The sequence below is a fragment of the Etheostoma spectabile genome, chromosome 5 (assembly GCF_008692095.1).
Source record: "Etheostoma spectabile isolate EspeVRDwgs_2016 chromosome 5, UIUC_Espe_1.0, whole genome shotgun sequence".
Lineage (NCBI taxonomy): Eukaryota > Metazoa > Chordata > Actinopteri > Perciformes > Percidae > Etheostoma > Etheostoma spectabile.
In genome coordinates this window covers 17,219,523-17,242,623 of record NC_045737.1, presented here as the reverse complement: position 1 = coordinate 17,242,623, position 23,101 = coordinate 17,219,523, and the positions used below count along the sequence as shown (strand labels likewise).

The 23,101-nt window shown below is 39.8% G+C and overlaps 1 protein-coding gene across 3 annotated transcripts in view; it reads right to left on the bottom strand.

The window, feature by feature from the left end:
- nos1 (nitric oxide synthase 1 (neuronal)) overlaps nt 1-23,101 on the bottom strand; it is a 44,690-nt gene that overhangs the window by 8,450 nt on the left and 13,139 nt on the right. For 2 of the 3 annotated variants that reach the window (XM_032515193.1, XM_032515192.1), the window contains 22 exons: nt 19,412-19,557; nt 17,973-18,135; nt 17,633-17,724; nt 15,379-15,520; nt 15,134-15,273; nt 13,981-14,155; nt 13,154-13,255; nt 12,758-12,952; nt 11,868-11,953; nt 11,171-11,315; nt 10,153-10,257; nt 10,002-10,060; nt 9,774-9,890; nt 8,887-9,061; nt 7,943-8,081; nt 7,127-7,205; nt 6,808-7,001; nt 5,693-5,862; nt 3,919-4,129; nt 2,819-2,906; nt 1,214-1,323; nt 102-250 (listed from right to left, as the gene is read on the bottom strand). In XM_032515193.1, the coding sequence (XP_032371084.1) occupies nt 102-250; nt 1,214-1,323; nt 2,819-2,906; nt 3,919-4,129; nt 5,693-5,862; nt 6,808-7,001; nt 7,127-7,205; nt 7,943-8,081; nt 8,887-9,061; nt 9,774-9,890; nt 10,002-10,060; nt 10,153-10,257; nt 11,171-11,315; nt 11,868-11,953; nt 12,758-12,952; nt 13,154-13,255; nt 13,981-14,155; nt 15,134-15,273; nt 15,379-15,520; nt 17,633-17,724; nt 17,973-18,135; nt 19,412-19,557 (2,982 nt within the window). Of the gene's footprint in view, nt 1-101; nt 252-1,156; nt 1,162-1,210; nt 1,324-2,818; nt 2,907-3,918; nt 4,130-5,692; nt 5,863-6,807; nt 7,002-7,126; nt 7,206-7,942; nt 8,082-8,886; nt 9,062-9,773; nt 9,891-10,001; nt 10,061-10,152; nt 10,258-11,170; nt 11,316-11,867; nt 11,954-12,757; nt 12,953-13,153; nt 13,256-13,980; nt 14,156-15,133; nt 15,274-15,378; nt 15,521-17,632; nt 17,725-17,972; nt 18,136-19,411; nt 19,558-23,101 lie in introns of those variants that run through there. The other variant, XM_032515191.1, reaches the window with a different exon arrangement.

The window sequence follows — 23,101 nt, the reverse complement described above, 5'->3', positions numbered from 1 at the left end:
TTTATTCTCTACTCTGTGATTGCATTTCAAACCCACACAGCAGTCCAATGAGTTGTGATAGGCAAACTCATCTACAGCTATGGAGAGTTTAGCGCTTGTACCTTTGGTTTGCCGGGTTCTCTGGAATATGCCGTGTAGAGCTCCTTGAACGCTTCTTTGTTCTTGGCCTGGATGGTCTCCTCCTTGTAGATGTGGTCCATCTCAGACTGCCGACAACCAAACACCAGGATCATGGGACACGACTTAATTCCTAAAAAGGTGACAGGCAGAGTTGTAGAAGTGAGTCTGCTGTTTTGTGTATTATCTAAATCTCTAACAGGGATTTGATCTGAATTCCATTATTACATTTCAGGGAATAATATAGTTTTCTTAGAGGTGCATACGACAGCACTGTGGTGGTGATGGCCCAGTGGATATGACACATGCCTTTGGTGTGGGATATCTGGGTGTGTATTCCCACTGCGATACATCAACCAATGCGTGTGTGATAAAAGCATCAGCTAAATGACAGGTAATGTAAAAAAGTATTTTAACATGAACAGTAAATGTTTCATCTTATCCTGGATATTCTTATAATCAGCCATCAAATTTCAGAGATAACATGTGCAGCAGAATCCACTGCAAGAGCTCAATATAAAAAGTGCATCTCTATGGCAGGGGTTCTCAATCTTTTCGAGTCACAAACCCCAGAACAATGAGGCTGGTGTTTGCGACCCCCCTCGACAGTGAGAGAAAGAGAGCTGCAAACCACTGAAACAGCCATTTTTACAATCCTTTCCCCTGCTGATTTTGAGTGATTTTTAAAATAATGCTCTGATTAATACACAAAGGGTTTGCTTTAAAGGACTTTTGCTTCAATGGCTTTAATGATAAGTTTAGTTTTAGCAACTAACCCCCAACCTTGCCCAAGTGCTCCAGGCTCTATGGACTTATATATGAGTTTGTGAATTTTTCACTCCTCCTGACCCTGCCATCAGACTCCTTTCTGTGTTACAGGTCCTCCTGATTTACAAATGAAGCTCTGAATATAACATATGAAATTAACCAAAGTTACACAGTAATGTAAAAACAATTCCCCAGTCTAGAATATGTTATTTCATTTTTTTTTTTCCCAACTGTTTGGCGACCCCAAGAAATGATCTTGCGACCCCATTAGGTGTTCTGACCCTCAGGTTGAGAAGCCCTGCTCTAAGGAAGGAGGAAAAAAAACAACCGTCATGTAGTCTCTGTTGCCAGAAGCTTCTGAATGGGGCAATTCCTGTTCCTGGTCCCACCAGAATACAAGGTGCTTGGTTGTCTTTGGGAAGATGGAATGATGGTGCCCTAAAGTAATTAAATAGACAAAAAAAATATCAATGATCACAAAGCTTGTGAAATTTACTTGTGGCAATAGTTTTAGAAATTACGCTTATTCGCTTTCTTGCCAAGAGTTAGTGTGTAACTATTCTTGCTTTACGGAGCACCAGCGCCTGTGCAAATTGGCCTCGGGAAGGGACTTGTTGATGGAACACGTGTACTTTCAGAGGTTGTTTTAGTCGAACAACAGAAAACTCAGATTGGACTGATAGTCTAGCTAGCTGTCTCAATTCACTTTGCAGATATCTAAGGTACAGTTAACCATGGTCCTCATAAATCCACAGGGAGTTTAAAATAACAAAACAAAGAAAGCGGAAGGTAACGGGCATTTGCAAAAGTACATTCATCCGGCGGAATTTACTGCATCACCGGAGCAATCCCGGAAGTGTAATGTTGAGGATAACATAGCTAACGTAGCTTAGCATAATTTGCACACTTCAAATACTTAGTTTTAAGTGTATAGCGTAGATAACGCAAAAAGTCAGTGCACTGAAAGTGCCCGGATGACCCGATTAAAAAAACTGCGGCATCTTGACTACAAAGCCAAAAGGAGAGGGACCAGGGACGTTGACGCTTCTCCTGGATTTCACAACCGAGCTTATTGGCGGCCAGATGGCAACTCGTTTGGAATACGATCTTGCATTTTTTAAAAATGGTTTACCAAAATGTGTTTCTGAAAACGTTTTAAGCGAGAAACAGGCCACACAGTTGCTGCATCTGTCTGTTTTTTTTGATCGACAAAGGTCATTTTAATAGTGTTGATAGAGTTTTAGCAAAAGCGTTCCTTTTGGGACAATACTAACCATCGAAAGGGGGCATTACGGCAGTAAGTGTGCAGTACACATTAGCAGTATACTGACAGAAGTATGCGGAATGAGACACAGCCAAAGACTGGAAACAGCTACTCTGGCTCTGTCGAACAGTAGTCTTGCTATGCCAGACCAATCTCCATAGCGTTTTGTTTCAGTGCAGGAGTTTGGTCTGGCTAACATCTGGTATAAGGGAAAAAAAAAATCTTGTCTCTTTTTATTTTTATTTTTATTTAAAGCAATCACAATCCTCTAATGTGGGGATATTTCTTGGTATGCAACCAGCGGATACTCCAGGAAGTTACTGGTCCCAACCTAGTAATAGTCTGGCACATAACCCCTGGTAAAATGGAGATTTGATATTTTAGCGTTTTTGTTTTAGATTCAACGGGTTAATTAGTGAGATTTAGAAGTGATGGTGGGCAGATGTTTCCTTTGGACAGCGCAAGGCTAACTGTTTCCCTATTTCCTGTCTTTATGCTAAGCTAACTGCTTGATATATACCATGCAGACATGAGAGTGGTATCAATCTTTTGGCAAGAAGGCAGGTTGGTTTATTTCCCCAAAATGTCAAACTTTTCTTTTAACATGCCACACTACTGATTCATCTAAACATTCTACAAAATTCCTTATTCAAACATTGTGAAATTTACCCTCGGACAAAACATGGCACCATCTCTCCCATCTCTATCCTGTTGAGCCACGACGAACACACTCCATGGTGGATAGGTCCCGCTCCATCTGAAAGGAATGATCATTACTAAGGAAGCACATTACCTTTTTTTTCTCTTCACTTTTCACCTCCCCAACACGGGAAGAGTGGCCCCTTTAACACGGCTTCCAAGAATAGGGCCATTTCTCACTCGCTCTCTCGAAAGGGAAATTACAGTAATTTAACCGTTGCCTTTACAATCATACTAATATGTTTGCACAAGTAAACATTACACGTGCGAGAGAAAATAGTGACATTAGCATCTGGTAATGGTTGCTGCCTACTTGACAGGCTGAGAGTATCAACACAGAGTATAGATGCTAATTGCATAGGTGGAAATATAAGAGCCTTGTGATGTACCGTGCACCAACACTAAACACTAGAATCTAAACCTGACTAGCTCCTACATTTTACGTACTGTCTGACAGACTGGTATACCTGCAGTGTTTTCTCTCATTTGTGTGTCCATATCTCCAAATAAAATCGGTTTGCAGATATAAAATCTTCCTGAGGTGTTTCTAAAGCTATATTTCTTGTAATTACAGTCGTGGTCTGGTTGCCCTATGAAGCACACTTGCTTTCCAAGATAACTTCCAATCAATTTTTTTTTGAGCCATAGGAGAGTTCTCAGAGAAGCTGAGTCATTTGACTTTTCAAGTGCAACCTTGAAAGAGCCACAGCACAGTGCCTTTAATCCATGGCATAAACTGAACTGAGGCACAAATATATATAGTATACATGCACTCAGCAGTACTTTTTAAGTAATAACTTACTGCTTAATACAGTCTACTAGAAACCACAGGGTATGGTTGAGTTTATTTTGCAGTTTTACTGAAATGTCAAGAAAGTGGCCTTACAAAATGCCAGGGAAAAAGAGAGACCAATTTCACACCCTCAAAAGCCTAATGGGAGCACTAAACTTCATCCCTGCAGTCAGCAGAAAATACCAAACCACCTGCAGCTAAACCCACACAGCTTTAAAAATCTTGGAGAGACATTAGCTAATGCTCAGAGAGCTCCAAATGAGTAGCAGGTCCTAACCTCTGGTACGGTAAGAGACCACAGCGACGGTGAGGTGGACCTCTCCTGGGTACAGGTCTGGAGAGGAGCTGATAGAGTAGTAGCGAGGCTGCAACAGGGGCAGCTGAGTGAGCAGCAGAGTGGAGGACATCTGGATGGAGGGGAACTCCTCTAGCACCTCCACCAGTGTTGGATTGTTGTACCACTTCCACTCCTCATACTCCTGCAAGCCCTGGGATGTCACAGAGAAAGACAAGGTGGAATAAAATATGTATTAGATTTCAGGTAAGTTGTTGAATTGTTTTCTTAATTAAGACAGCAAAGTAACACACAGCATTCTGGTATAGGAGAAAAAGGTGCTCTGGTTTATTGACATTTCTTAAACCAATCATAATCGTCTTTGGCAGCACTAAGCGCCACACGGGGCAATGGTGCCTCTGAAAAATAGCCTCGGAAAGGGACTTGTTTTGATGGAACATGTGTACGTTCAAAGGTTATTTTAGTTGTGCAATAGTAAACTAGATTGAACAGATAGTCTAACTAGCTATCTGGATTTACTCTACAGAGATCTGAGGAGCAGTTGACCATACTAGTCCTCATAAATCCACCGGAGTTTAAAATGCCAACACAAAGACAGCCCACAGGTAACGGACATCCCGCCAAAATGAGGAACCCACAAGTAGAGCCGTTCTCCATTCACTGCTGTTTTTGTTTGTTTGTCATCAACATTTGGATGTGATGAATTTTGAGCATTGCCACCAGGCTAAAACACTTTGATATGTTCCCAACTCTTAAGTTGTTCTCAAGCTGCTAATAAGCAACACAGTGCATATTAAGAAGTTCAGTGTCATCTGGGTCTGAACCACTGTTTGAACCAGTGTATGTCAGCAGAATTCTAACAACAAAAGTACTTTTGGTCCTGAATTTTCCAACCTTGATACACAGTTGGGTTTGTGGGGCTTTTTAAGGACTGATATAGTTTGTTTATTTGAGATATTGTAAAGTAATTTGTAATCTAATTTTTGTTTTATCAATTTTTCTTTCGGACAAAACAGAACACAATAATAAAACAAACATGATTTTGACTGACTGTTTGATTGAATTCTTGTAAAACTGAAAAGATAATTACAAAAGTCTGAAAATCCCGGCTTTAGTCGTAACTAGGCTTGAAATTTAGGGCATGTAAAAATAAAAATGATCTGCAGTACTGATTCTACTGTACTGTGTCTTTTTCTGAATTCAGATGCCTTCCTTCTTTTCTTGCTTCGGTGACAATGATTCGATGCATGAGCATACAGAATGAGTCACTGCTTGGCCTCAGCCAGCCTTTTCCACACATTGACAAAAACGGAGAGTGAATTGTGGGAGGCACTGCAAGGGGGGAATGGCTCTGGGTTGGAACGATCAACGGCTTTAATTTGGCGCCAGCTCATTCCTGCTGTACATATTTCCGTCAGTGCAAAGTGCATCAAATTGGCTTTCAGACACAGAAAACGATCTCCCTCCTTTTTGATGACAAACGTGATGAATGTGTTGGTTATTGTTGTGCTGAAAACACATGGTGACTTTTTTTAGAGAACTGTGCTTTGAAAAATGTTCTAATCAAAAGTGAAAAAAATAGCTGCATATGTTTGGCTCTATAGAAAAAATTGAGAGCTTATTTTTGGATAAAGCCTACGCACATACATCTCAAATCCCCTGTGTCTCTCTGGTCACCAACCAAGCTTAGCGCTCAGTGCAGTTTAATAATTGTAAAGGTCAGTGTTAATAATGCTTATGCCAAGAGTGAATTTACCTTACTGAGGATCTCTAGTTTCTTTTTCTGTTTGTCATTGGTTGCCAGAGCAGCAAACTGCTGCAGCAGCACAGGGCTCGGTGGGGTGGTGATGTCCAGGAAGTACTGGAAGGCCTGGTTGATGGTGCAGGGAGGGATACGAGTCTCATTTGTCCAGTTACTGATTACACCTGTAGAAAGGAAGAAGGTTAAAGCTGCATTAATTCAGATTTTACATTTCAGTAGATCAAATGACTACGTGTAACATGAAAACGCTTGTGGTGATAAACCCACAGATAATTATTACCTAACTCTGAAGTTCCACTAAACTCTACAAAGTGCTTTGCTTCTTTTAGCTTTTTGTTTTGTTTTTTTTCTGGCCTGTATCGACCACATACAGGCAGCCGTTTGTGTAGTTAGTGTAGATCTGTTCATGTGTGATCACATGTCATACAGTGGCCTATATATGTATGATCAAGCCCATTTTATACTGTGTTATCAAGAATTCATTTCCTGTTAATACACACATTTCAGAAGCTTTCTACGATAACTTATAATTGTCAATAAATAAGTAAAAACATTATTACAGTTTATTACAAACTATTTATTTGGTCCCTAAAAAGCTTATACATGCTTATACATTTTAGATTTAGGGTTGAATTAAAAAGTTACTCTTAAAAACAGTTTCAGTGCAGTTTTGCTAAATTCAGAAGACTCTTGGGACACATTATCCATGCAGACAATCTATTCTGGTGTGACGGGAGAAAGCATTTCCTAGACGAAGGCAGGAAGTTCAATAAGCCATCACCAAGAATGATTTTATATGTCAAGGTAAAGGTTGATTAAGCTCAAATACTGTGTTTAAGAAACACCTTGCTTCACAGTCGCAGTGAAACTCATACTGATGGCACCCAGTGTCATCAAACCTGTTAATAATAATATGCAGCTTCACTGACACATATCTTGGCATAGATACCTCGCTTACGTGTGACTTTACGTTGTCTATTGCCTATACTACACGTTTCTTATTCATGTTTGGATTTTGACATCCTGCCCAGAATTCACACAGCAACAGTCCTGGTCGCAAGCCTACGATATTGGTAAAGAAGTGTGACGTTGCTAATGGCATCACCCACCTAGGGCAGTGGTCCTCTCCTCCAGGAACTCCACTTTCACAATTTGATTGACGGGTGGAGCATCCTCCAGTTTATCTATGAGAGCTGTCACCAGGTCCTCGTGGTTGCCAGGGAAGATGCCCAGATGGTCGCCGGGCTGGTAGCTCAGCCTTTCGTGGTTGTTTGTGTGGAGCCGCACAAAAATGGTGGAGCGACTATAAAAGAGATCAGAGGTTTAGGGAACTACTCTGCACCACTTTTACACACCAAAACAGAAGAGTGCAGTAGAAAATGTAAACATTATTTAACAAGTTGCTCACATGTGTCAGTATATACTCACTTGGATTTGGGACTTTGCAAGTTTTGAGATTCTAGAAGCTTTGCTCCATACACTTTCTTCTTGTGAATACTGTAAAGAGCTGTTGGCAGACAGAAACAAAATTACATCACAAATATTTACTTAATTTAGTGACTGATCTAAAACATAAGGAAAAAAACTGAAAAAAGCTCTCTGTATGATGCAATACAGATCGGAAAGCACCACAAAATGCAATCTTCAAAATTATCATGAAGTCAAATCAACACTTCTATGAAACAGTTTCAACCCAAAACCTAAACATTACAACCTTCAGGAAGGGAGGATTCATTGCAGGACTGTATTGGTGTAAGCAAGGTGTACCTAATAAACTGGCAACTAAGTGTAGTTTACAATGCATACATTAAAAGGGTCCAAAGTCCAGAGCAGCAATGAGGGCTGCCTCAGGTCTATTTGATTTATTTTGCTCCACATCTTACAATATTCTTCTCTATCATCTTTAATTATTTTGCACGCTACACAGCATCCAAACTAAATTCTATATCTCATATAAAATGCTATAATTTACCTTATTAATTTAAGCAAATTAGGTAACAGAGCCACTGGTCTATTTCAGACCTGTTCCAATATTTTGGACACTAGAACTCAAGGTTATGAAATGTCCATGCATTGTCGTTTCTCATTCCTTAACAGAGCCAAAAATCTCAGCTATTGATCAATAACCTTACCACCCCTCCGCAGATGCACTATGGCCAATTTATGCTGTAGTGCTTTTGAGCACTTATTTATCCTTTTAACATCAAGACGCCATCAACTTTTCACTCATCACTTGGTATTTACCTTCTGTGAGGGCCGGGGCCTCGGCTGTGTACGTCAGACGGAACTTGCTCTTCTTCCAGCTGCGGTCGTTGCTGATCAAGGAGTTGTTGGCCTTCTCGATGTTCACATCATCGCCAACACAGAACACGTCACAGGCCGCCTTCACATGTAACGACATGACCATCGGAAAGATCAGGACCATTATTCAAAAAACGCCCCTTCACACCAAAACAGGAATAACAAAAGATTTGGAAAATGATCTCTTGCACTCTAAGCAGCAAAGCCTCTACCAGCAAGGTCATGTTGACACCTTCAATGCTACCTTAACTGTTGAGGTTGTATTAAGTAAATTCACTCATGTTCTGTACTAAAGTACAACTGTGAGGTACTCATACTTTACTTAAATTATGACATAATTTGGTTACTGTATTGTTCCAATACAATACTAGTCTAATAAATGTATTGTACTTTTTACATTTAATAGCTGCAGTATTAATGACTATACAGTACATTTATATTGTAATCCAATTATATAATAATCATTAATCTGAAATTAGTACTTAGTGCGTACTTTTACTCAATTTACTTTAAGTACATTTTTATGCTAATACGTTTGTTTTTTTACTTAAGTATTTTTTCCAAATACAGGATTTTTTCTTGTTTTCTACAGTGTGGTTTTGCTTTTAAGTAAATGATCAGAGAACGTCCTCCACCCGTGGTTTTGAAGGGGTGAGAGGGTTTCTGATTTAATTCATGCTGTTGTGGTTGTACAGATAACAAGGTGTGCATGGTGTGCCCATTCCAAGCACACCACTCCATTTTGATTGACAAGATGAACTACAACAATCCCAAAGTGCCCAAGAAAATTGAAAATTAGCCGACTGGCTAACACTGGCGCATTTACATAAAATGTTGATTTATGTGCATTGTCCAAATCAAATAAATAAATCTAAAAAACAACAGACCTTAAAAACCTTCTTGGCCCAGGTTCTGAATGACTCCTCCTGGCCACACAGCTCATCTCCTTCCCCCATGCGTAGGATCCGCTCCCCTCCCAGCTCTTCAAACAGCGTGTCCACAGCGTGGGCAAAGGCGCAGAAGTGTGGGTAGGCCCTGGAGCCAAGGCCAAACACTGAGAACCTAAACAGAGTCACACACACACACACACGCGCACACCCACAGACACATGTGCACATATACAACAAAACAGACAGACATGAAGAGGCAGTTAAAAAAAATGGTCTTAAAAAAGCACAACAGAAACACACATTTGGAAAGCACTGCCACCTAGTCCACATGAGAAGCTTGCTTTTTCAAATATCACCAACTGTGTGCTTTTGGTTAGAAGGCAGATAGAGAATTTATAGCAGAAAGGCCATCACCCTGCATTGCAGTTCACTCACTTCAACTTTGGGAAACATTTTAGCAGTTGATTTAGTCTCCTCTTCTTGAACAGGTCAGCAAATTGTCCACTGCAATTAAATGTGTTAGTCTATTTTCAAATAAATGTTGACATCTTTTAACCTGCAAAAAAACACAGTTTAACTTACTGCTCTGCATTTTTATTAGTGTCACTCGGGCCTTCTCAGACACTTTAGGAAATCCCTTTTCCAGATAACCTCAAGGGATATTATTTGACAAGTGATGAAATTGCTCTTATGTAATCTGTTGTTGTGTTCTGCTAAGATATCTTATGCCTTGTTTATTATGTTGTTGTTTTTTTGTACCTCCAACTGCAAATTAAATTTCCCCACCAGAGATAAACAACTCTGAACTCGGTGTAGGATATCATTCGGTCAAGTATTTCCTTCAGAATGTTTAAGACGGGTTTCTCTAATTTTGTTTTGTTCACCTGACATTGGCGAGAGCTCCGGTGCTCTCAAAGTTAATCTTGGCTTCAGGTTCGTCGCTGGACGACTTGCGAGTGTCAGAGTAGGAGGACACGCTGTTGAAACGCACCTTGTAGCTCCTGGACAGGGGGCAGAAGCAAAGAAATGGGATGCAAGAATATAAAAAAACTCAAGGAAAAAGATGATAACTGAAATGCACAAAGACAGGCAGGTTGATGGATTTAACTCACTTTCTATCTTCTGTGTTGGATGTTGGGTGGCGCATCTCCATCAAGGCAGCTCCAAATTTCTAAAGTAACCAAATGAGGGCTGTTAGTAATCTGTGCATCTGCCCTGCGCTTAATTAACTGCAGTTGTTGATATATAAAATACTGTACATACCTCTCCATTTTCAGGTGGATCACCATTGCCGAAAGTGCTGGTCACCACTAACACCAGTGTCTCATGCTCCAGGTCCACCATATCATATTCATCCATTGACATAACCTGCAAGGATCACAAAAAAGAACAACATGCAGAGTGAATATTAGCCTTCTCTTACATGCTGTAGTCGTAATCCTGCTCTCAGAGACACGCACCCCACACCACAGATGACTTGAGCATGTAAATTAAGGCTGAACACAGCCGTTGGCAGAGGAGGAGGTTGGTCCATGCTTCTAACAAGATAATATGCTGCTGCCACATAACAAGCATCCATGATGCATAACACTCAACGTGAACGCCTTTGTCTGCCACCGGACTCACTTGTGGCTGGCACACACACACACACACACACACACACACACACACACACACACACACACACACACACACACACACACACACACACACACGAAGAGGAAACAGGCTTTAGCCCCAAGACAACGTAGATTTGCCCCGGGCGCTTGCATCAACCCTGCTATCCATCTACAGACATCCACTCTCAGAGACACATCCACACACTTGCATGCACAAATCTCTTCTTGTATGATTGATCACACTGGGAAATAAGAAATGACCTGGAGCAAAAGCATGCAGTGTATGATTGAGAGCAGCATGTTTAGCATTTTTTTTCTCTATTTTTTCTAAACCGATTTGTACAGCAAGGGGTGCTTCAGGATCTTGTCTTAATCTACTGCACTGCTCAACGCTTCGGTGGTTAAATCTTGCCTTTGACCCGCGGCACTTTACTGCATGAGAGAAGAAGACAAATGTGACAAAAGACACACTTTCTTCGTCTTCTACCCTCTCATCGCCTGTACTCAGCTGGCATCTGCTTGGCTTCGTCAGCCCCCGAGCGACAGAGGGGGAGGTCTAGGAATGAGGTCTTTGAATTCCTGCTTTTTTCAATTAGACATCGGCACAATGACACTCGTGTCCAACTTTCAGATAAGATGATGCAAGGTAGGAGCAAGCGTACCTTTGCGTCAAAAGCGTGCTTGAAGATTTCACAGAGAGTTTTCGCATAATCTTGCGATTTGCCCGTCTCTGTGGCAAACAGTATGGTGGCTTTCACTCTCTTGGCCATGGCCTGGCCCATGAGCTTGGCTGAAAACTTCACAGCCCTGCAGAGGCAAAGAGGGGGACAGTAAGAATGAGATGCACAGAAAAACACAGGACAACCTATTAAATCAACCAAAAACCATTAATTGGAGCGAACAGTTTGCCACATTTAATCCTCAGCCATGACCAGAAGATTCCTTCATGTTGACATGTTGATAAAACATTTGTCATTAAGGGTAGTGCGGTTCACTTCAGAATATGTCAAGGTAGGGGATGAATGACGATTGTGATTACTTAGCTTATCATCTCCTTGAGGCAACATTATTAAATGCAGAACATAAGCGTGCACAAGTGCATGCATTCACAGACAAAACACTGACAAAACTTTGATTACTCCCTGAGGGGTTGATTGAATAAATTTCACCGCTGAGTACACCAGCTTCCTTTCCCTGTGTCTTTACACATCCAACCGTAAATTATCTGTGACATTTCATTCTGCAAATTTAACCTTGACACCATAAATGCAGGAAGAAGATAATAAGACAAACAAATCACACATTTAACAAAACTAAGAATTGCTTTTTTCCAATATTTCTGTGTGACAACACACTCACTTGGCAAGCTTCTTAAATCCGATGGCCCTTTTCTTTGTGGGCGTCCCATTGATTCCTTTCCACACATGGGTATTCCAGGGATCCGGCTTTTGCATATGGGACGAGAAATTCAAGTTCAGCGGTTGTCTTTGTATAAGGTAAACATTCCTTTTGAGATATTGAGACATCATCTGTGATACTCAGTGTATTTGAGGAGTGACTTGGTATTAAAAATTTGATGTACACATTTTCCTTTTTAACATGCCTGGTCTACTTGTACTACCCGGTAATGATTTCCAACTTTAATTTACCTTAATGACTTCCTTTAAATATATAACCCGGTAACCAGTGTGTAGTGTATATCTACATATGTTGTGGACTTTTAAAGCTAATGTCAGTGCAGAAGTTATTTCCCTGTTTTATGGTGAATTCACCCTGAGGGAAAAGCTCAAGCTATAAAGCACTGTAAGCACAAAATAGTACTTAAGTAAAAGTATGTAAGTATCATCAGGACAATGTACTTAAAGTATTAACAGTAAAAGTACTCAATGCGGAAACATCCTCACATTTTAGAAACTGGAAATGCTCTAAACACTTCTGTGTTTCATGGTCTAATCATGTCCGCTGGACTTGTAGGCTGTTGTATTGTTGGGTAGTTTAATTTATGAGAAAACGTTGTATTTATATAAACTATGTCCGTTTTGTGTGCAAAAGTAGTAATCAGTAACGAAAGCTGTCTTAGTAATGAGGTGGAGTGCAAAGTACAATATTTCTCTCTGAGATGTAGAGTAGTACAAGTAGGAAGCGGCATGAAAAAAAAGAAGTACAAGTAACGGACATTTTTTCTTAAGTACAGTACTGGAGCAAATGTACTTAGTTACATCCCACCACTGTTTATACCTCCCTCTCACCTGGTACTCAAAGGAAGGAGTGAGGCGGTAATTGAGCATTTCTTGGTGGAAAACTGGTGTGATACTCCCTGACATGGGAGGCACAATCCACACCCAGTCTCCAGGACAGCCTCCTCGTACCCGGTACTCATTCTCCATGTGCTTCATGAAGGACTCTGTGGCTGAGTGATGGTCTACTATGGTCACTTTGCATGACTAACAATAGAATACACAAACAAAGAGTTCATGTTTGCACACACTTTAGTAATTACAATAGTAAAGTATAGTAGTGATAGCATCAAAGTTTGAAAATGTGGTATTCTATATCAAAGTTGGGGTGATTTCACAACCAAGTATGATATATTTTCAATCAATTACATTGCATATGCAGTTTTCCTTTAAAAAAGACATAAAAACCTGGAAGCTGTAGAGAACAGCAATGTTGATCTCCACCAGTGCTTTGTCTTTCCAAAGGGAGGAAGTCTTCCTGGTGTCTAAGGCCATCCTGTTAGCAACCTCCTGCAAGATATAGAAAGTAACGTGAATATGAAAGTGCTGATGTGAAAGTAACCGTACTGGTAGGCAACTTAGAAATCAAATCATGTGTGACGTTCAAGTATGTTTCATACCTTACATCAGGTGATTAAAAAAAGAAATTTAATTTCATGTTCTTCAACATCTGTGACATCTGTGTATCATTAAAGTGATAACGTCTTCAGTCTTTATACTTTTTCGTGTGCCTCGGTGGCTAAATTTAATTTTCACAATTTCTTATACTTCACTTGGAAGACAAATATACCTGCAGTGTGTTTCAAAATTGAGATTTTAAGATGTGGAACACTCTCTTTTATGTGTCCAATAGGATAAATGCAAATATAGAAGCCTGGCTACCCTAATTATAAGCCATATTTCACTGCTATAGAATAGCTCAATTTCATTTGCCTTTCCAAATACATACATCATATGATTGCTTAAATAAATGATGGAGAAATAAATATACATTGGCAAATAACAATAATAAATAACAAAATGTAATTTATGTGAAAAGCGCAAGGGAGTGCAGTTAATCAGCCTTTTCCTGGTGGACAATTAGAAGAAGAATGGCATACTGATTGGATCATTTGGTGAAACAACACGTGCTCGCAATGTGTCAGCCAATCTTTGTTTTTTATTCTTCCACCCCCCCCCCCCCCCCCCCCTTTTTCCAATGGAACATGACTTTGTATTTTAGAACAACACACTACCTCCAGAAGGTTGTAGCGTGAGCTGTCACAGAAGTCCCTCACGCCAATCTCTGTGCCCATGTACCAGCCACTGAAGGGGCAGCCAGTGAACTCCAAACCACCGATCTCCAGCAGCATGTTGGAGACCGCCGGGAGACCATACCACTTTAGGTCCAGGTCTTTAAACCACTCGTACCTGGGCAGAGCAAAAAGGGGAATGACAGGTGGGAACTGCAGCTAATTCAGCTACACTATGCTCCCTACTGCAGACAGGTAAATGTCCAACATTTGCAATATTCACAGTCATTAACTATAATAATTTGTGGCTGTCTTTATGAGCAGATGTGTTTATTTCCCGAGACACATATCACACAAAAAATGTGCCGCCAAAACCAACATTAACACAAAGAAAACACTCTTGACAGCTTTTCAGTGCTGGACAGAGCAGACAGGACCTCAATCTATCTCCCACCACCCACCCCTTGCACCCTCTAGGGGGATTGCTAACATTGCTTTCAGTGTATTATTTGCTGAGATGGATCTAATCTCTTGTAATGATGAGGTGCTGTTGGTGGTCGCGGCCTGTGCCAAGATGCTGTGAGGTTCAGTTGATGCAGGGTATGGAGCAAGAGATGCCAATTATTGGGAAAACCTGGCAGGGAGATCAGTGTGTCAAGGGATTCTGAAATGCTCTCTGTAGCGTGTAGAGATGTAGTGATAGCTCTTTGGGCATATATACGTGTAAAGACAAGCTGTAAAACCCCATATTTTACTGTAATTATGGGTATTAGAGACAGCAGCATTTGACCTCAAGGGCATTATGTCATTTGTACAGTATAAACCAATGTGAGAAAGGCTTTCTTAAAAGGTAAAAGAAACAAATATGAATACAAAACAAGAAGAAGCTTGAAACTTCACTAACAAGCCCCATGGTTACCACAAAAGCTGGCATAGCAACAGATAATGCATTGCAACGCAATGCATGCAAACATTTAACACAGCTGGAATGTAACAATGACCCAATCAGACTTCTTAGCTAATACCCCATTCTTTAAGAAGTGTTGTTAAGAGATGTGTGAGTGGGTGTTTTTTTTTGTGTGTGGAGCCCCCTCTGTTCTTGTTTTGATATATTCTGTATATGTCATGCATGCTTAAGAAGGAAGACATAACTCACTTTGGGTGTGTGATTGGCACCTCCAGGATGAGGTCTTCAGGAATTTCAAACAGCTCAGGGTCATTTCCATTGGCTTGCAGCAGGAGGGGCAGAACATCAAAACGACCCTTCGGAGCTTTCCATCCCAGCTGCATGCAGATCTGGTGACAAAAAGCAACATGTGAGCTGCAAACGGGACATTTCCTTCAAAGTGAGTTTTTGCATCTTTGGCACAATGACTTAAATATACGGCTCATCTTGTGTACCTCTGTAAATTCAACATTAGCAGGGTCTCCGTGGATTTGTCCATCAGGCTGCTTGTAGCCAGCATAACGAATCAGCTGACAGTTCCATACACGAAAGTCATGTTTGCCATCTATCCTCTGAGGAAATATGGTGATAGCCGACCTGAATAAACAAAATAAAAAAGGATAACCAAAAAAAGCGTGTCAATAATGTGTAATGTAGATACTTACAACATCAACATATGTCCTAGCTTTAGTTATCATCTCCTATTCTGAAATAAACATTTATAATAATACTACTAGATACCTGTAAGTTTGCCATAGCAATATCTTAGATCAATAGCATGATGATATCTGTTAATAATTAGCATCATATGGTGTATAATTATTTAAGTACATTAATCAACAAGATTGCTAACAGATAGTTGGCATTAATCCACCCAAAGGCGTTTTCAATTATGCTATGTGAGAAGACTCATAGCAAGGTTTTAATGCCATGACTGGGTAAAAGTGTTAATACTACTAAGCTGGTTTTAAGTCATTGAGGAGGGAGAACAGCTGGTGTAAATCTGGGCCAGTTGTGCTAGCAGTCTACATGTGGTAGAAAGAGTCTCCAGTCTGGCTTCCAAAATCAGCTGTAATATGTAAAACAGTCGGTGCAATCAGACTTTAAACACAAATGACAAGTTTCATATTAATCTGTCCACTTGTGGTCAAAATATGATTTAGAAACTGTTGGTTGATGTGATGGCTGCACACAGCTAATTCACATCAACCCGTGCTGAGGGTACTGCTGCTGGAGGCAACAGTAAGCCGGAGCAAAAGATGTGCCCCCTAAAGCAGGTGCCCGTCACATCATGGGGCTATTGGGATCTGTAGTTTAGAGATATTCTTTCTTTCTTTATAGTAGCTTTATTAGTTTGTTGGAGCTTTTTGGATATATGCTAAAATATTTATACTTTAGACTAATTGTGCTGTTTTGTTTCATTAGTAGTTTAGTTGGTAGTGTTTGTATTTGCGTTACCTCTTTCACAAAGGGTCCGATCAGCCAGTATATATACTGTATGTATATAATATATGTTTGCCTTTATATAGCATTGCCTCAGATAAGTTCTGTTTGGCTGACCACTTTTATGCTACCATAAATGTTTATGGAATTTTGTTAACTATTTTGTAAATTGTTTGGTTCGTTTTTAGGTAAATAAACCCCAAAACCCTCCTGTGACTCCTTATGTCTGACAGCTGGGTCTGCAGTCTTGATGGCTTATTAAAATAATTTTAAACCCATGCACACTTACTAATTGATTAAAAAACATATATAACTGCATTATTATAAAATAGTAAGGATATATACCAGCCAATGTAAATTGTCACAACCTGGAAACCAAACATTGTTCTTATCACTAATGACTTATGGATCACTCTAACTATAAAGGCTTGGTAAATAATTGATTAAACCATTCTTTAAAACCTTTCATAAAAAAAAGTGCCTGAAGATAAAGTGTACAGATTATATCATCAGTCTATTTAAAAGGGAAATCCAATATCATTTTTACACATTTTAACATAACAGATTTTTTTTACCATGAAATCCACCACATAAGTAACTGACTCATCTGTTCTTGTTGTTTTAAAAAGATAATTTTAGAACCTTTCCTTTTAGTATATTTATATTTTCTAATATTGGCAGGTGGTTTTGAATAAGCAAAATGATTCCAAAACTATTGCAACATGTTGCAATAGCACTATACGTTTATTTATGTGTCTATTTATATTAAAGCGAGCCAGTCTGAGAGAGGATGTTGTGTTGGCTCTCTCTTATCAACATGTGTATCCGAGCTGTCCTTCCGAGGCCAGGCTAAGTGTAATAATGAGTCAGAAGCCATCCATCATCCAAGAAGTAAATATAAGGTGTCACATGTGATTAAGACTTGGCAGAAAGTGAGCGAGCGCTGTGCAGGTCTGACAAATGACTGCTTGTTAGCAAGGTCCGCCGCCTCACCAACAGGGCAATGAGACACTGATAGACAGACAGGCAGCAGATTGTGTCAGATACAGCATTAAGAGACAAAGAACATGCTGACAGATGGGACAGGGGGTCAAGTCAGGGTTGTCAGAGATGGAGACGAGTGATGAGATACATGGAGCAACAGATGGAGAGATGAACAGTCTAGTTGAAGGAAGAAGAGTGGAGTTGAACATAGGAAACAACATAAGGAAAACAAGACTAGATATAGTTGGCAGTGTGTGTGTGCATGCGTGCGTGCGTGCTTACCTCAGGTTGCCTTTGTTGGTAGCGTACTTGATGTGGTTACAAATGTAGTTGTACATTCCATGAGCTGTTGTGCAGTCTCTAGCATCAAAAACCTGGAGAGAAAACATAACATTTGAAACCTCAAAACCAGGTTTATACACAGTGAACTGCTTTAAATCCACAAATATTATAAATACAGTATGTAAGCTGATCTGTGACAAACAAATGACTGAACCACAACTCTCATACTATGTAGCATCTTGGATATTATGCAAAAGTGGAAATGTTGGTAAAAACAGCATGTAAAGGGTGCAAAGCATTAACAGCCCCATGCTATAATTTTAGGCATAGTGTATTTTACCTGTAGTTTGGACCACTGGATCCTCCCTACGCATCGGGCAGCATTCCTCCATGCATGCTTGGCTCCATAAATCAGTTCAGTGTCTTTCAGCTGGTAAGTTCCTGATGCTTCAATCTCCTTGGTCACCTCCTCCAGCCGGTCCACATGCGCCTTAGAGCCATACCTGTTTGCAGGACAGTTCCACAGGCACAATACATTAAGAGAACATGTTGGCTACAGTACAACACAACAGGTAGGCCTACTGTATGTCAATTAGCATATTTTGCAAGGATCTCGTGTGGTTCTGTAGTCATGTCTTCTGTTAAAATATCTTTAAAAAATGGATACAAGCTTTGTTTACCGATGGCCTCGCCAATTTGCCCTCACATCCAAAAATCAGCTTGGCATATAAATGAGAAAATTAAAAACATAAATAAACTAAAAAACAAGAAATGTCCATTTGAGGCAGAATTAACGTGTGCACCTTTTTTACAGCATTAACAGGACAGTTACACCTGGTTTTCCCCTTCCCTTTTCAAAATGTGACGCAGTAACGTTTTCTCAGAGTACATTTTTGCTGACCATCTTTTACTTTTATCTAAGAAAATCTTTATAGTAATTTGACTTGTACTTAAGTAAAATGTATTCAATTTAACAGCACTTTTATTCAAGTAAAATATTCTTGTACTCTTTGCCTATTTATTTTATGCTACAGAGGGAAATTAAGTTACCCTGGTGCACCAGACTAACTAGCTAACGCTAATTAGCCATTTTAGCATCTACTACATGCATATCTGGCTAAAAAGGAACCACATAGCTTATTCTATAATACCAATTATGCTAACACTAGCACAATCTTCTTTAACTTTTTTGTCTCACTGTACAGCTCAGTGTTACCTAACATGTTCTTTAGCTCTACATGCCCACTTCTTTAACAGCTCTGGTTTCGGATTCAATTGTTTTGACGTTTCAGAAACTGCTTATATAAAGAGTTTTACGTCTGGAACCAAGCACACCAGCTACAAGAGGAATCATGACCACAAACAATTTTATTTGCCGCAAACAAAGGGGCAAAAAAGGCAAAAGTGCAAGACTGTGTATAGAAACTATCATCAATGGTAGAAGCTCGCTCTAGTTGTTCACAGGTTTGCGGGTACGGTAAAACACTTCCATGGCAAAAGCCAGTTGGATCAATCAGAGAGGTTGCTGTTACGCTTAAGATTGTGGGTAGTGTAGTATTTATCCAAAAGATCCCAAATAAAACATGTTTTCCTTGACACAAGGTTGATTTCAAACATACTTCTAGCTTTTACAGCTCGTTGTCAATCTAGCTCAGATAGTTAAGACATGATGGCTGATAATCAAAATCCTCATGGAAAAAACCAATGGGATTTGTATTTAGCGTTAAGCCTTTTTGAGGTCCAACTCTCAACAGTGCAGATGTTACAGGCCGGACTTACCTTTTGATGGAGCTGTAGTACTGGTCTAGGAAGTCAGTAGCCAGTGGAAGGAGCTCCTCTTTGGTTCTGACCTCGTCTGGTTTGCGGGCCTGCTGGTTGGGCACCATCACAGAGCCGATGCACACATTTTCAGTACAGATTGGCATCTAAAAAGACAGATATCGTGAGAGACAAGGGAGGCTTTTTTTGTTGGTTTTCCTCAGTGCCAAAATCAACTGAAGAGCAAGGTAATCATGGCGTATGTTATAACTTTCTGGTAGTGTATCTGCACATATCCACGTCCACATATCCAACATTTACTTTCTAGCAAAGGATGACAGTAACAGAAGATTCCATGTTGGCTCCCTTGTTGCACGACACAGAGGTGTGAATGAATTTTATTGGACAAAGAATTCTTAAACACATTTCAGTGGCATTCAGGATTCCTGTTAGAGAAATGTACAAGAGACAGTTTCTGCATCCATTGTTGTGATTGAATGCAAAATGAGAGAGGCATGGCACCCTGTTATTTCCAACAAGCAGACCTATCATGTAACCATCCTTCTCTATTCATTGTAGATTAACCAGATAAGTCTAACTGCGTGATATGAAATAGAACTAGGAAAATGCTTGAGTTAGTTTACTTTGTTAATTGAATCGTTCAAAAAGAAAAAGGCAATTCACTTCTCAGGTTGCCAAACTTGTGTTAAAAATGTACTCACTAAAGAACTGTATGGATTGTATGGGACAAAAGGCTGTCAACACTTTGTAAATAAACAGTCAAGGCATTGGACAAAATGCCATCAAGTTAGCATCATTGTAACATAATCCGAAGACATAGTCTCATGACCTTTGACAGTTTCTTCCTGATGTTAGTCTAGTCTATAATGCAATCAATAATTTGGCCGCTTCTCCATTAAATGAGTTTGTGTCACTGCTTTCAGGCACTGGGATGAGAACTAGGACGACCAATAGAGGTGACTGTGCAGTAAAGCACACATCTACCTAGTTGGGCAGATCAGTCTTCTCTGTTGGAGCCACACATTATTGGAACTCAGTACCAAGCGAGATCAGAGAATGGAACAAATTTGTTGGTTTTAAATGAAAGAAAATGAAAATGAAATCATGGTTAAAATCAACCCAATCATGCTCCCATCAATCATAAACCTAAACCGCCAATCTTAATGCAGTGAAGTTCGGTTTTAGTGGTGTCTTAATGTTGTGATTTTATTACTGGTTCTATAGTTGTGGTGTTTTAATGTTGTGAATTTGTATTGTTGGTGTTGGCTCTGTGTTGTGGTTCTTGTTGTTTAAGTAGTGTTTTTATATTGTGTTGTTGTAGTGGGCGAGTTTTAATACTGTGAAATTTGATTGTTGTCTTTTACTACTGTGTTGGCATTGTGATACTACAGTGTTAGAATTACCCTTTTGATTTTGACAGATATGTTATTCTCTGTTTCCTGCTCAGGTACTACAGATGAATATTAGCGTATAGTTAACACTGGTACGGAGCTGTGCATTGTCCATGTCAAATAAATAAACAAAGAAACATAGGAAAAAAACTCTGCATTTTTATTATATCAACCCACAGGTTGTTTGTTAGCTGGAAGGTTTTCAAATTCCAGTTATATCATCAGATGTTCCTCTTGGTTCAGACAAAAAGTCAAGTCTTTTATGAATTCCGGACTTCATTCAAGGGATCATAACTATTTTACTATTTATTTAATTACATTGCCCACACATGGCTGGCACGCATGTTAATGAATGAGTCAGTCAGTGAGTCATGGATTGGTATACTTCTATGAAGTGGAGACAGGAGGAAAGACAAGAAAATACAAAAACAAGAAAAACAAGAAAACAGAGATGCAGACAGGAAATTTCTCATAGCTGAGAGCAATCTTGTGTGGTCAGTTTAATATGATTAGAGTTGAAGTCAGCTGTCACTTTGGTTTGCCTAAATGCCTTCACCAGCTCTAAGAGTGAAATCAGTGAGTGAGCAAGAGCACACAACAGGAATGATAGCAAGCAGCCGAAGAGGAAATTTGACACTGACCCCAGCGCTGCTAAAATTGGCTTGTTACGCCAAACCACACATTTGCACTGTCCAAACACTCAAACGTGGACCGGCAGTCTGTCCAAAAATAAACTTCCCTCCGTGTCCCTTCCAACAAATCTTTGCCTGACAAAAAAGAAAGAAAAAAAAAATCTCTTGACCAAGGCAACACCACATCACAGCCCGTCAAAACAAAGACAAAAATTTGAATAAAAATGAGTAGGAATATGTGAATGTGTCCATGAAAACAAAAACATTAATAGGACAATTCCTAAGAAAAAAGGATACAAACAAAAGAACATTGACAAGAAGAGAGACGAACAACGCGGAGACAGAAAACAGTAAGAGGTGACGAATTAAAAGGAAATGGTTGAGTAGAGCAGGGAGTGTTAAAAATAAGACAAAGGAATCACTTGTGCTTCTGCACGTCCGCTCATCATACCGCTCTGGGCATTCATGCCAGCCAGCTGTCCTTTTCGAAAAAGACGGATCATTCTCGAATACAGCAGCGTCTGTGATATATAATAAATCTGAAGATGCTATTACAGGCCATTCATTGGGATGCACACCCTGTGTCCGATAAGTCACCGAAGCAATTAGGCTGGCATTTGCTGTTTACGAATGGCTGCTGTGTTTTGGGGGGTGAATGCTTAAAAAGCGGGGTTCACCTTGTGCTTGATAGAATGGCTTACTAAGTTGAAGGAGAAACTTTGGCTGCATAACAATATGGGGGAAAAAAAATGGACAGAGTGGTTAATAGATGAATGGGGATGAAAATGTATCACTCAAGCAAATTCTTTGCATCTAGCTTTTTGGAGTTCTGGATGTCTTTTAACCCAAGAGAAGTGCAGTATCAGTTGTTTGTCCAAAAACCACATAATTTCCTGCCCAAAACGACATAATTTTACATTTAAGTAGTCTTGCATTGCCAGACCTCCACAGCGGTGGGGAGTAAGTTCTGGTTTAGGCCACACAAACATTCTGGGATTGGAGAAAAATGCTGGTTGTTGCCACTGCAACAGTGGCTTGGCAAAATTGTCTTGGGGAAGAACTTGTTGTAGTAGAACAGTTGCACCCCGCAAAACTAACGCCACATACAATATTAAATGAAGTTACACAATACAGTAAAGTGAGCTATTTAAATTAGCTGGATACATGGTTAAAAGTAATTTGCTGTGTGTACTTCATCCATAGCAATCCTAACAAACCGGTCCCAAAACGTCCAAGTTATATAATAAACGACGTTAACACATTCATTGTAAATCTTTACAATCAATCCTTGAAAAAAAACAAGCAGGCCTTGTAGTTTGAGAACAGCAATACACAGATAGCAGAAGGTGAGGGACCAGCATGTCAGGCAAATATCCTGGAAATGTACTTCCGTTGATCCAGACTAACATTCAAGTGGCGAAGCTCTCTAACAGCAGCCATAATGAATATAATAGCTGTTGGAGGTGATAGATGGATGGGTCAACAAAAAAATCTGACTTAAACACAGTAGACTTTTCTTTCCTGTTTCCAGCAAACAATCAACATTAGTTTCTTAACCACGATCATTCCAGTGCCTTAACTATTGTATTGCTATGAAATTTGGTGCAGACTATTGTACTATGTTTCCCTTCGGGTAAACACACGCACACACACACACACACACACAC